At 47.0% G+C, this 15333-nt stretch overlaps 1 protein-coding gene across 2 annotated transcripts in view; it reads right to left on the bottom strand.

The window, feature by feature from the left end:
* The window catches only part of DMXL2 (Dmx like 2), a 1907871-nt gene that overhangs the window by 745070 nt on the left and 1147468 nt on the right, over positions 1 to 15333 (bottom strand). For both annotated transcript variants that reach the window (XM_078684818.1, XM_078684819.1), the window contains exon 30: positions 2854 to 2984. In XM_078684818.1, coding sequence (XP_078540944.1) covers positions 2854 to 2984 — 131 coding nt within the window. The remainder of the gene's footprint in view (positions 1 to 2853; positions 2985 to 15333) is intronic.

The raw sequence follows: 15333 nt of genomic DNA, 5'->3' as shown, positions 1-15333 counted from the left end.
ACACTATAAGTCTATGACGTAATACAGTGCCTGGCAGTGTGCAGCGGGCGTGACCCTATACATACATGACGTAATGCGCGGCTTGGTGCTCGGTACCCGTCGCATAAAAAAGTAGCAGCTGGCGGGACCTCATACGTATATGTTGTTACGCGGGACGCGTTGCCACGTAACCGTCGGATACGAAATGCGCATCATTTACGAGTTAAGCAATATGGCGGATAGGATTCGGGAGCTTGGTAGACTACCGGTACGGGACTCAAGTTTTCTCAAAAAAAAAAATGATATACATATTTTTGGGGGAAGATTTAAAACATTACATCATTTTTAAAGTAAAAAAACAAAGGATAATAGAGTTCCAAAATATTATTCAAAACAATTAGAAAAAATATAGGTTTTATAAATATTAAAATATGAAATTAGCATTTAAAAAAACATTGAAATTCACTTACAGACGTTATAGTTAGGAATTAGCTTTTAAAAAACCTTTGAAATTCACAATAAACCATAGGTTTCAGGGACGTTATAGTTAGTTGGACATTTGACTTATATAAAACCAGAGAAATTCGCCTGTTATAGTTAGTTGAGCTAACTATAACTTGCGCGCCCGCAATGTAAAGCTGATGACGTCACATATTACATCACTTATGACATGGTCAGTGACATCACTGATGACAGCACTGATGACATCTAAAATGACATCATACACATGATAATCTGATGCACATACTGATGCTCAATATAAACTTTGATACACCCACTCTAAAATACAGACTACTATTTTTGAAACCATACATACAACAATGCCAGATACTACATAACACAAACTATTTCCTAGGTCTATACACACATCCAGTCACTTCTACTTACAGTTACTCATCAATATAGTGCTATAATATACACGTATACATACAGTCGCACTCCACCACTCATCCACAGAGTTACTCACACACCTAGTCAGTCATGCAAAGAATGAATCACATACCCATTTACTCACTTATGCAGTCATACACACCAACTCAGTTATTTATACACACACCACATCACTTATTTATGCAGATACTAACAAATACTTACTGTCTTATACAATCACGGATACAAGGAGACACTCATTTATACATCCATTCTTCAAACAACGTCCTTTCACGTATAGTCATTTATATACTCCAACACTCACATATACTGCCTTAAAACATATGTAGAAACTCACACATATACCACAGACACATTCATTCAATCACCAACACACCCATACCCACACTAACTCACCCATACAGCTCTTCCCAGATGCACTTTTGAATCTATATAACCAGTAAAACACCCACTCAGACATCTATGCACAGAATCACACACCGCCCCACCCATTTACTCACGCACACACACACACACTCAGGCACCCATACAGATACTCAGACAACAAATCAATAACCCATATAGACACTCATGTAGCTACTCACCAAGCCATGCAGCCGCTTACACACCAACTGAGAGACTAATACAGACTTTCACACAGTTTAGTCACTAACCCATGCATTCAGTAAAACAAGTTCAAATACTCAGTTATACAGTCAGTCATGCACCTACTAAATAATCCATTCAGGCACTTGTAAATCCACTCATTCTTCAATACACCTTGGCATAGATATATATGAAAAATATTTAAACTTTACAGAAACACACATTCACTGGAAGATGTCATGACTGATGTCATTTCAGATGTCATCAGTGATGTCACTGACCATGTCATGAGTGATGTAATATGTGACGTCATCAGCAGTGCATTGCGGGCGCACGAGTTCTAGTTGGCTCAACTAATTATAACAGGCGAATTTCTCTGGTTTTATATGAGTCAAATGTCCAACTAACTATAACGTCCTTGCAACCTATGTTTTTTTTTGTGAATTTCAAAAAAAATTTAGATGCGAATTCCTAACTATAACGTCTGTAAAACCTATGGTTTTTTCAGTGAATATGAATATATATATATATATATATATATATATATATATATATATATATATATATACACACACACACAAACACACTATGTGAAATATACACTATTGGGACTAAAGCCTTGAAGTATGAAAAAGCTGTTCACAAATAGTGGCTGAAACACTGATGTACTAATAGGTCACATTGCAAAGTTGCAGGCGTGTGTAAAATGACTTGCCTAATGAATAATTAAGCAGGTCATTGTTTTCGACCCTGTGATTGGCTACAAACATTAGGATTGTAGCCCTCAAAGAATATAAAACAACCTTCCTACGTGTGCATTTTCAAACTACATTTTGTTTTTAAGAAAACCACGCTCCTACATAAAAAAAGAAAAAAAATCCCAACTCCACGGGCACCCCACGAATCTCACCAGGGACAGCTTCCTGGTTGCCAAAGTATTACCGCTAAACGGTTTGTGTATGCTCTTGCATTTGGACCCAATTGATATGTTTCATTGAAATACGCAATTAGAAGGAGCTACTCCTTTCAAGCCCGCTCCCTAATGCAACTCAGAATTAGTCACAACACCCCTTATGAATTGGGACAGGCTCTGTGAACCATAGGGGTAGTATACAGCTAAAAGTTAATTTTGCAGTTGCAAACCCTGTGAAAACGACAGGGCTCTAAATTCTTGTAGTGCATCACATGCCCTTAGAACAAGTATGCAACTTGCATTGTTAGAAACATGATTTTCTCTGAAAAGTTTTGGTACTCAAGATAAGCACAAATATGTATTCTGTACAATTTGATATGAACTCAAATAGCAACCAAAAAGGAAGAAGAACATGTACCTTTGGTGAAATTTAGGATCCATTGCAAAAATATTAAAATGAAAATCATAATATACGTTTATCTGACCTGTAAGAATTTGAATCTTTGTGCTCTTGAATTTGGGTGTCTGAAAAGAAAGCATCATCCTCATCTTCATCACTTGGAATGCTTTCATCAGAGTCATAAATGGTGCCACTGTCAGATAAAGGAAGAAACGGCTGCAACAAAAGAAAACAATATCTATAAATGAAAAAAAAACATTTTTTTAAAATAGTTCTGCCTTTTCTAAGCGCAATAAACAAGAGATGTTACTATTAACCAATGTAATGGTACTGAAAATGCCAGCCTTGGAAGTATGGAAGGCTGAGTCTCCATTGGATGTGAACTATTAACATGCAGCATATGTAAGCGAAGAGCGTTAAGTCCCTGAGCCATTATGCCAGTATCTGTCCTTGATTAGAGCTATACTACAGATGTTTTACCTAGATGGGAATTATTTTCAATTAACTAAAAGATGGGCTGGTGCAAAACAAAGTTTGTTTATGCATTCAAAACACTTCAAATGGGAACTGCTGCTAGCTACACAGAGACACTGTAGAAACGTGTGCTTCAACTGAGGTAAAACGAATGACTCCACAATACGAAGGGAGAGATACAAGATGTGTGTTTAACAATCAGTTTAGAGTACTGCAAAATAGAACGGGAAACTCTGTGCCGCTGTAAGGAAGTCACCGCATAAAGTGGCGATCAATCCTGCTCTGGCAACCTATCCCTGCCCCATGTGTGGGTGGTGCTTCGTGCCTAGGACCTTACAGGTTTTCTGAAGAAAAAGTTACTTACCTTTGGTAATGATATATCTGTAAGAAACATTAGTAGTGATAGATTTCTTACTTTAGAATTACCCCAGGTGTCAGACTGGATCCGGAAAGTCTTGGTCAGCAGTACCCGTGCACGTCAGAAGGTGGCGTTGTGCGGCTCCGCGTCCTTCGTTGGCGTTGTGGTCGCCTAGATGACGTGGTGGCAGATACTCAGATGCCACCCTCGTGTGCTGACAGTTCTGTATATGACTTTTCACGCCGTAAACGCAGAGCCATGCAAGATACTGACCAGTGGTGCCTTGAAATTAGGGCCCTGAAAGAGATGACCTTAAGCCAAGAAATCAATTCACAGAACGGGGAGGATGGATGGGACGGTAAGGAATCTATCACTACTAATGTTTCTTACAGATTCTTACTTCGTTCCCGAAGGTAAGTAACTTGTTCATCTGAAAGAAACACATAGTGATAGATTCCTTTCTTTAGAATAGACACCCCAGCAATACCAACCCCGGTGGTGGGTCTGTGAACCAAGATCACACAATAAAGTCCCCCAGAACAGAACAGCCAAAGTAGCCGTCTCTCCGGACTTGGCTGTCCAGGCAGTAGTGCTTCGTAAAAGTGTGCAACGAGCCCACATAGCTGCCTGACAGTTGTCTTGTAAGGGGACACCACGTCCCAATGCAGTAGTGGCAGCCGTCGCCCTGGTGGAATGGGCACGCAGCCCATGGGAGGCTCCTTTTTAGCCAGAGAATAACAAGCTTTAATACACAAGACGATCTATCGGGAGATAGTATGCTTGTGTACAGCCCGACCTTTCTTGGTGCCAACGTAGCCAACAAAGAGCTGGTCATACACCCGGAACTTTTGTGTGTGGGTCAGGTAAAATGAGAGTGCACATTTTGGGTCCAGACGGTGGAGACTCTCTTCCTCTTTGGAAGGAAGCGGAGGCGGAAAGAAGGTGGCCAAAGTGATGGTCTACTCGATGTGAAAGGCAGTCGCAACCTTTGGCAGAAAGGATGGACATGTTCTGAGCATAACTTTGTCCGGATGGACAGAAAGAAAAGGAGGTTTACAAGAAAGAGCCTGGAGCTCACTCACTCTCCTGGCAGAAGTGATGGCAACCAGGAAAGCAGTTTTCGAAGTCAGCAGACGAAGAGGACAGTTGTGAAGAGGCTCAAAGGGAGCGCACATTAAATATGTAAGAACCAGATTCAAGTCCTACTGTGGCATTATGAAAGGAATAGGAGGGAAAAGATGAGTAATGCCTTTGAGAAATCTATTTACAACAGGGGACTACTTGTTTAACGATATATCTGTAAGAGACATTAGTTAGTGATAGATTCCTTACCTTAGAATATGCCCTGGCGTCAGAGTGGATCCGGATTTTTTTTGCGCAGCAGTAACAATGCGCATTGGAAGGAGTCGCCCGCGGCTCCGCGTCAGTCGTCGGCGGAGTACTTAGAGGCCGCCTCCGCGTGCTGACGTCAGTTCTTATACACAGCTTTTCCGCGCCAGAAACGCGTAGCCATGATAAAACCAAACAGTGGTGCCATGAAAGGGGTTGACCTTAACCCTAGATATCGGTTCTCAGAATGGGGAGGATGGGTGGGTCGGTAAGGAATCTATCACTAACTAATGTCTCTTACAGATATATCGTTACACAAGTAGTAACTTGTGCATCTGAAAGAGACACGTTAGTGATAGATTCCTTACCTTAGAATTGTTACCCCAGCAATACCAACCCCGGTGGTGGGTCTGCGAACCAATATCACACCAGAAAGTCCTGGAGGACGGAACGGCCAAAGAAGCCATCCCTCCGGACTTGGCTGTCCAGGCAGTAGTGTCTTGCGAACGTGTGCAGCGAGGCCCACGTAGCATCCTGACAAATGTCCTGCAAAGGGACTCCCTGGCCCAGGGCAGTAGTAGTCGCCCATGGCCCGAGTGGAATGGGTCCTCAGCCCAACAGGAGGTTCCTTTTTAGCCAAAGAGTAGCACGCCTGGATGCACAACAGGATCCACCGAGAGATGGTCCGCTTGTGCACCGCCCGTCCCTTCTTAGCGCCCACGTAACCAACAAAGAGTTGGTCATCCACCCGGAACTGGCGTGTGCGATTCAGATAGTATGAGAGCGCACGTTTTGGGACCAGACGGTGGAGCCTCTCTTCCTCTTTCGAGGGATGCAGAAGCGGAAAGAAGGTGGGCAAGGTGATGGACTGCCCAATGTGGAAGGCTGTGACTACCTCGGGCAGGAAAGAGGGTCTTGTCCGCAACACAACCATGTCCGGATGGACAGAAAGGAAAGGAGGTTTAGAGGAAAGAGCCTGGAGCTCACTCACTCTCCTGGCAGAGGTGAAGGCAACCAGGAAAGCAGTCTTAAGTGTAAGAAGACGGAGAGGACAGTTATGAAGCGGCTCCAAAGGAGAGCAAATCAGGTAGGTTAGAACCAGGTTCAAGTCCCACTGGGGCATCACGAAAGGAACAGGAGGGAACATATGAGTGATGCCCTTTAAGAATCTGTTAACAATCGGGGACTTGAACAAAGAAGGCTGATCAGGTAGCCTTAAGAAGGCGGAAAGGGCAAAAAGGTAGCCCTTGATAGTGCCCAGTGCAGAGCCCTGCTGGGCAAGAGAAAGAAGGAAGAGGAGAGCCTCAGAAAGGGGGGCAGAGTGGATCCACAGCCTTTGATGTGCACCATGCCACAAATCTGTTCCACCTGCAGGCATATACCGATTTTGTGGAGGGACGCCTGGCTGCCAGAATCACATTACAAACTTCAGAAAAAAAGAAAGCATCATCCTCATCTTCATCACTTGGAATGCTTTCATCAGAGTCATAAATGGTGCCACTGTCAGATAAAGGAAGAAACGGCTGCAACAAAAGAAAACAATATCTATCAATGAAAAAAAAACATTTTTTTAAAATAGTTCTGCCTTTTCTAAGCGCAATAAACAAGAGATGTTACTATTAACCAATGTAATGGTACTGAAAATGCCAGCCTTGGAAGTATGGAAGGCTGAGTCTCCATTGGATGTGAACTATTAACATGCAGCATATGTAAGCGAAGAGCGTTAAGTCCCTGAGCCATTATGCCAGTATCTGTCCTTGATTAGAGCTATACTACAGATGTTTTACCTAGATGGGAATTATTTTCAATTAACTAAAAGATGGGCTGGTGCAAAACAAAGTTTGTTTATGCATTCAAAACACTTCAAATGGGAACTGCTGCTAGCTACACAGAGACACTGTAGAAACGTGTGCTTCAACTGAGGTAAAACGAATGACTCCACAATACGAAGGGAGAGATACAAGATGTGTGTTTAACAATCAGTTTAGAGTACTGCAAAATAGAACGGGAAACTCTGTGCCGCTGTAAGGAAGTCACCGCATAAAGTGGCGATCAATCCTGCTCTGGCAACCTATCCCTGCCCCATGTGTGGGTGGTGCTTCGTGCCTAGGACCTTACAGGTTTTCTGAAGAAAAAGTTACTTACCTTTGGTAATGATATATCTGTAAGAAACATTAGTAGTGATAGATTTCTTACTTTAGAATTACCCCAGGTGTCAGACTGGATCCGGAAAGTCTTGGTCAGCAGTACCCGTGCACGTCAGAAGGTGGCGTTGTGCGGCTCCGCGTCCTTCGTTGGCGTTGTGGTCGCCTAGATGACGTGGTGGCAGATACTCAGATGCCACCCTCGTGTGCTGACAGTTCTGTATATGACTTTTCACGCCGTAAACGCAGAGCCATGCAAGATACTGACCAGTGGTGCCTTGAAATTAGGGCCCTGAAAGAGATGACCTTAAGCCAAGAAATCAATTCACAGAACGGGGAGGATGGATGGGACGGTAAGGAATCTATCACTACTAATGTTTCTTACAGATTCTTACTTCGTTCCCGAAGGTAAGTAACTTGTTCATCTGAAAGAAACACATAGTGATAGATTCCTTTCTTTAGAATAGACACCCCAGCAATACCAACCCCGGTGGTGGGTCTGTGAACCAAGATCACACAATAAAGTCCCCCAGAACAGAACAGCCAAAGTAGCCGTCTCTCCGGACTTGGCTGTCCAGGCAGTAGTGCTTCGTAAAAGTGTGCAACGAGCCCACATAGCTGCCTGACAGTTGTCTTGTAAGGGGACACCACGTCCCAATGCAGTAGTGGCAGCCGTCGCCCTGGTGGAATGGGCACGCAGCCCATGGGAGGCTCCTTTTTAGCCAGAGAATAACAAGCTTTAATACACAAGACGATCTATCGGGAGATAGTATGCTTGTGTACAGCCCGACCTTTCTTGGTGCCAACGTAGCCAACAAAGAGCTGGTCATACACCCGGAACTTTTGTGTGTGGGTCAGGTAAAATGAGAGTGCACATTTTGGGTCCAGACGGTGGAGACTCTCTTCCTCTTTGGAAGGAAGCGGAGGCGGAAAGAAGGTGGCCAAAGTGATGGTCTACTCGATGTGAAAGGCAGTCGCAACCTTTGGCAGAAAGGATGGACATGTTCTGAGCATAACTTTGTCCGGATGGACAGAAAGAAAAGGAGGTTTACAAGAAAGAGCCTGGAGCTCACTCACTCTCCTGGCAGAAGTGATGGCAACCAGGAAAGCAGTTTTCGAAGTCAGCAGACGAAGAGGACAGTTGTGAAGAGGCTCAAAGGGAGCGCACATTAAATATGTAAGAACCAGATTCAAGTCCTACTGTGGCATTATGAAAGGAATAGGAGGGAAAAGATGAGTAATGCCTTTGAGAAATCTATTTACAACAGGGGACTACTTGTTTAACGATATATCTGTAAGAGACATTAGTTAGTGATAGATTCCTTACCTTAGAATATGCCCTGGCGTCAGAGTGGATCCGGATTTTTTTTGCGCAGCAGTAACAATGCGCATTGGAAGGAGTCGCCCGCGGCTCCGCGTCAGTCGTCGGCGGAGTACTTAGAGGCCGCCTCCGCGTGCTGACGTCAGTTCTTATACACAGCTTTTCCGCGCCAGAAACGCGTAGCCATGATAAAACCAAACAGTGGTGCCATGAAAGGGGTTGACCTTAACCCTAGATATCGGTTCTCAGAATGGGGAGGATGGGTGGGTCGGTAAGGAATCTATCACTAACTAATGTCTCTTACAGATATATCGTTACACAAGTAGTAACTTGTGCATCTGAAAGAGACACGTTAGTGATAGATTCCTTACCTTAGAATTGTTACCCCAGCAATACCAACCCCGGTGGTGGGTCTGCGAACCAATATCACACCAGAAAGTCCTGGAGGACGGAACGGCCAAAGAAGCCATCCCTCCGGACTTGGCTGTCCAGGCAGTAGTGTCTTGCGAACGTGTGCAGCGAGGCCCACGTAGCATCCTGACAAATGTCCTGCAAAGGGACTCCCTGGCCCAGGGCAGTAGTAGTCGCCCATGGCCCGAGTGGAATGGGTCCTCAGCCCAACAGGAGGTTCCTTTTTAGCCAAAGAGTAGCACGCCTGGATGCACAACAGGATCCACCGAGAGATGGTCCGCTTGTGCACCGCCCGTCCCTTCTTAGCGCCCACGTAACCAACAAAGAGTTGGTCATCCACCCGGAACTGGCGTGTGCGATTCAGATAGTATGAGAGCGCACGTTTTGGGACCAGACGGTGGAGCCTCTCTTCCTCTTTCGAGGGATGCAGAAGCGGAAAGAAGGTGGGCAAGGTGATGGACTGCCCAATGTGGAAGGCTGTGACTACCTCGGGCAGGAAAGAGGGTCTTGTCCGCAACACAACCATGTCCGGATGGACAGAAAGGAAAGGAGGTTTAGAGGAAAGAGCCTGGAGCTCACTCACTCTCCTGGCAGAGGTGAAGGCAACCAGGAAAGCAGTCTTAAGTGTAAGAAGACGGAGAGGACAGTTATGAAGCGGCTCCAAAGGAGAGCAAATCAGGTAGGTTAGAACCAGGTTCAAGTCCCACTGGGGCATCACGAAAGGAACAGGAGGGAACATATGAGTGATGCCCTTTAAGAATCTGTTAACAATCGGGGACTTGAACAAAGAAGGCTGATCAGGTAGCCTTAAGAAGGCGGAAAGGGCAAAAAGGTAGCCCTTGATAGTGCCCAGTGCAGAGCCCTGCTGGGCAAGAGAAAGAAGGAAGAGGAGAGCCTCAGAAAGGGGGGCAGAGTGGATCCACAGCCTTTGATGTGCACCATGCCACAAATCTGTTCCACCTGCAGGCATATACCGATTTTGTGGAGGGACGCCTGGCTGCCAGAATCACATTACAAACTTCAGAAAAAAAGAAAGCATCATCCTCATCTTCATCACTTGGAATGCTTTCATCAGAGTCATAAATGGTGCCACTGTCAGATAAAGGAAGAAACGGCTGCAACAAAAGAAAACAATATCTATCAATGAAAAAAAAACATTTTTTTAAAATAGTTCTGCCTTTTCTAAGCGCAATAAACAAGAGATGTTACTATTAACCAATGTAATGGTACTGAAAATGCCAGCCTTGGAAGTATGGAAGGCTGAGTCTCCATTGGATGTGAACTATTAACATGCAGCATATGTAAGCGAAGAGCGTTAAGTCCCTGAGCCATTATGCCAGTATCTGTCCTTGATTAGAGCTATACTACAGATGTTTTACCTAGATGGGAATTATTTTCAATTAACTAAAAGATGGGCTGGTGCAAAACAAAGTTTGTTTATGCATTCAAAACACTTCAAATGGGAACTGCTGCTAGCTACACAGAGACACTGTAGAAACGTGTGCTTCAACTGAGGTAAAACGAATGACTCCACAATACGAAGGGAGAGATACAAGATGTGTGTTTAACAATCAGTTTAGAGTACTGCAAAATAGAACGGGAAACTCTGTGCCGCTGTAAGGAAGTCACCGCATAAAGTGGCGATCAATCCTGCTCTGGCAACCTATCCCTGCCCCATGTGTGGGTGGTGCTTCGTGCCTAGGACCTTACAGGTTTTCTGAAGAAAAAGTTACTTACCTTTGGTAATGATATATCTGTAAGAAACATTAGTAGTGATAGATTTCTTACTTTAGAATTACCCCAGGTGTCAGACTGGATCCGGAAAGTCTTGGTCAGCAGTACCCGTGCACGTCAGAAGGTGGCGTTGTGCGGCTCCGCGTCCTTCGTTGGCGTTGTGGTCGCCTAGATGACGTGGTGGCAGATACTCAGATGCCACCCTCGTGTGCTGACAGTTCTGTATATGACTTTTCACGCCGTAAACGCAGAGCCATGCAAGATACTGACCAGTGGTGCCTTGAAATTAGGGCCCTGAAAGAGATGACCTTAAGCCAAGAAATCAATTCACAGAACGGGGAGGATGGATGGGACGGTAAGGAATCTATCACTACTAATGTTTCTTACAGATTCTTACTTCGTTCCCGAAGGTAAGTAACTTGTTCATCTGAAAGAAACACATAGTGATAGATTCCTTTCTTTAGAATAGACACCCCAGCAATACCAACCCCGGTGGTGGGTCTGTGAACCAAGATCACACAATAAAGTCCCCCAGAACAGAACAGCCAAAGTAGCCGTCTCTCCGGACTTGGCTGTCCAGGCAGTAGTGCTTCGTAAAAGTGTGCAACGAGCCCACATAGCTGCCTGACAGTTGTCTTGTAAGGGGACACCACGTCCCAATGCAGTAGTGGCAGCCGTCGCCCTGGTGGAATGGGCACGCAGCCCATGGGAGGCTCCTTTTTAGCCAGAGAATAACAAGCTTTAATACACAAGACGATCTATCGGGAGATAGTATGCTTGTGTACAGCCCGACCTTTCTTGGTGCCAACGTAGCCAACAAAGAGCTGGTCATACACCCGGAACTTTTGTGTGTGGGTCAGGTAAAATGAGAGTGCACATTTTGGGTCCAGACGGTGGAGACTCTCTTCCTCTTTGGAAGGAAGCGGAGGCGGAAAGAAGGTGGCCAAAGTGATGGTCTACTCGATGTGAAAGGCAGTCGCAACCTTTGGCAGAAAGGATGGACATGTTCTGAGCATAACTTTGTCCGGATGGACAGAAAGAAAAGGAGGTTTACAAGAAAGAGCCTGGAGCTCACTCACTCTCCTGGCAGAAGTGATGGCAACCAGGAAAGCAGTTTTCGAAGTCAGCAGACGAAGAGGACAGTTGTGAAGAGGCTCAAAGGGAGCGCACATTAAATATGTAAGAACCAGATTCAAGTCCTACTGTGGCATTATGAAAGGAATAGGAGGGAAAAGATGAGTAATGCCTTTGAGAAATCTATTTACAACAGGGGACTACTTGTTTAACGATATATCTGTAAGAGACATTAGTTAGTGATAGATTCCTTACCTTAGAATATGCCCTGGCGTCAGAGTGGATCCGGATTTTTTTTGCGCAGCAGTAACAATGCGCATTGGAAGGAGTCGCCCGCGGCTCCGCGTCAGTCGTCGGCGGAGTACTTAGAGGCCGCCTCCGCGTGCTGACGTCAGTTCTTATACACAGCTTTTCCGCGCCAGAAACGCGTAGCCATGATAAAACCAAACAGTGGTGCCATGAAAGGGGTTGACCTTAACCCTAGATATCGGTTCTCAGAATGGGGAGGATGGGTGGGTCGGTAAGGAATCTATCACTAACTAATGTCTCTTACAGATATATCGTTACACAAGTAGTAACTTGTGCATCTGAAAGAGACACGTTAGTGATAGATTCCTTACCTTAGAATTGTTACCCCAGCAATACCAACCCCGGTGGTGGGTCTGCGAACCAATATCACACCAGAAAGTCCTGGAGGACGGAACGGCCAAAGAAGCCATCCCTCCGGACTTGGCTGTCCAGGCAGTAGTGTCTTGCGAACGTGTGCAGCGAGGCCCACGTAGCATCCTGACAAATGTCCTGCAAAGGGACTCCCTGGCCCAGGGCAGTAGTAGTCGCCCATGGCCCGAGTGGAATGGGTCCTCAGCCCAACAGGAGGTTCCTTTTTAGCCAAAGAGTAGCACGCCTGGATGCACAACAGGATCCACCGAGAGATGGTCCGCTTGTGCACCGCCCGTCCCTTCTTAGCGCCCACGTAACCAACAAAGAGTTGGTCATCCACCCGGAACTGGCGTGTGCGATTCAGATAGTATGAGAGCGCACGTTTTGGGACCAGACGGTGGAGCCTCTCTTCCTCTTTCGAGGGATGCAGAAGCGGAAAGAAGGTGGGCAAGGTGATGGACTGCCCAATGTGGAAGGCTGTGACTACCTCGGGCAGGAAAGAGGGTCTTGTCCGCAACACAACCATGTCCGGATGGACAGAAAGGAAAGGAGGTTTAGAGGAAAGAGCCTGGAGCTCACTCACTCTCCTGGCAGAGGTGAAGGCAACCAGGAAAGCAGTCTTAAGTGTAAGAAGACGGAGAGGACAGTTATGAAGCGGCTCCAAAGGAGAGCAAATCAGGTAGGTTAGAACCAGGTTCAAGTCCCACTGGGGCATCACGAAAGGAACAGGAGGGAACATATGAGTGATGCCCTTTAAGAATCTGTTAACAATCGGGGACTTGAACAAAGAAGGCTGATCAGGTAGCCTTAAGAAGGCGGAAAGGGCAAAAAGGTAGCCCTTGATAGTGCCCAGTGCAGAGCCCTGCTGGGCAAGAGAAAGAAGGAAGAGGAGAGCCTCAGAAAGGGGGGCAGAGTGGATCCACAGCCTTTGATGTGCACCATGCCACAAATCTGTTCCACCTGCAGGCATATACCGATTTTGTGGAGGGACGCCTGGCTGCCAGAATCACATTACAAACTTCAGGAGGCAAGTCAAATGGCCTAAACTGTCGCCGCTCAATCTCCAAGCTTGTAGGTGGAGACTGGACAGGTTCGGGTGGAGGACCGTCCCCTGTTGCTGCGTCAGAAGGTCCTCCTGAGGAGGCAGACGAATCGGGGGATCGACAGACATGCTAAGTAGCTCTGGATACCAGTATCTTCGTGCCCAGTCTGGAGCCACAAGGATAACCTAGGCCCGGTCGCGTCTGATCTTCTTCAGCACTCTGGGCAGAACTGGTATAGGCAGAAAGGCGTACAACAGACTGCAACTCAAGGCGAAAAGCGTCGCCTAGCGAGTGCCGCCTTGGAAATTCCAACGCTCATAATTGCTGACATTGCGCGTTCTCTTCGGTGGCGAATAGATCTAACCAAGGCTCTCCCCACTGTCGAAAGAGACCTTGCGCCACGTCCAAGTGAAGATTCCATTCGTGATCCCTCATACACCTGCGGCTGAGTTTGTCCGCCCTGGCGTTCAGTGAACCTGCCAGGCGTTGAACCACCAGGGAAATGCCCTGCTGTTCCAGACATGTCCAGAGGCGCAGAGACTCCTGACATAGGGTCCACGACCCCACCCCAACCAATTTGTTGCAGTACCACATGGTGATGGTGCTGTCTGTGAACACCTGCACAACTTTTCTTTTGACAGAGGGAAGGAATGCCTTCAGTGTAAGTCGGACCGCCCGAAGCTCCAGAAGGTTGATATGGAGCCTGGACTCCAACGGAGACCAGAGGCCTTTGATCGCCACCTCTCCCATGCGGTCCCCCATCCCAGGAGGGACGCGTCCGTCACCACTGTGTGCTCCGGTTGGGGAAGGAGAGGGTTCTGCCCTGGACCCAATGCCGGTACATGAGCCACCACTGCAGCTGCTGTGCAGTGCCCTCCGAGATCTGGACGTAATCGGACAGGTTCCCCTGATGCTGCACCCACTGGAACTTCAGGTCCCACTACAGAGCCTGCATATGCCATCTGGCAAGAGTGACAAGCAGGATGCAGGAGGCCATGAGGCCCAGCAGCCTCAGGGTCATCCTGACCGAAACCCAGGAAAGAACCTGAAAGATCAGAATAATAACCTCAATATCAATATCCTCTGAGAGGCAATCAGGTGTGACTACGGCACATTGATGGAGAACCCCAGCAAATGCAGGAGGTCGGCCGTAGTCTGGGGGTGGGAGATAACTGCCTGGGGCGAGCCCGCCTTATACAGCCAGTCGTCGAGCTAGGGGAAGACTGGAACCCCTGATCTGTGCAGATGAGCTGCGACCACCACCATCACTTTCGGGAACACCCGAGGGCACTGGTAAGACCAAAGGGGAGCAAGATAAACTAAAAATGCTCATGGCATACTGTGAACCTCAGTTAATGCTGGTGGGCCGGCAGGACGGGGATGTGGAAATATGCATCCAACGCTACCATCCAGTCTCCAGGGTAGAGGGTTGAGAGCAGACGAGCCCTGAGCCAGAGTTAGCATCTTTAACTTCTCCTTACGGAGGAAGCGATGGATGTCTCCGAGGTTCAAGATAGGACGCAGGCCCTTGTCCTTCTTGGGCACCAGAAATTAGTGGGAAGAACAACCACATCCTACTTCTGGCGCGGGAACGCGCTCGATGGCCCCCTTGGCCAAGAGTGCCGCAACTTCCTGTTAAAGAAGTGCAAAGTGATCCCCTGACATGCAGTGGTAGTGGATGGCATGGCTGGAGGGGTAGTGTTGAAGGGGAGGGAGTAGCCCCTTCGGACTATTTGTAAAACCAACCTGTCCAAAGTGTTGGTGCGCCAGCGGGGGAGGTGATGGCGAATCCTACAGCCCACTGGTGTTTGAAGGGCCAGAAAGACCGGACTAAGAAGGTTTTGGGGCAGTGGTGGCCGGGCTGGAAGTTGACTAACCCGTCCGCTGGCCCGCTGACCCGCCTCTGCGGGTCCCACGTCTGGCCGGACACTGCTGCGGCCTGTGCCTCTGGAGCCAACGTGTTGGGACACCCCTTCCGTGGCCACGAAAGGAGCGGAAAGCTGAAGGCGGAGGCGGG

The sequence above is a fragment of the Lissotriton helveticus genome, chromosome 3_2, assembly GCF_964261635.1.
Source record: "Lissotriton helveticus chromosome 3_2, aLisHel1.1, whole genome shotgun sequence".
In the NCBI taxonomy this organism is placed as follows: Eukaryota; Metazoa; Chordata; class Amphibia; order Caudata; family Salamandridae; genus Lissotriton; species Lissotriton helveticus.
The sequence above is the reverse complement of the archived record's forward strand: the minus strand, read 5'-3'. Positions and strand labels throughout refer to the sequence as shown.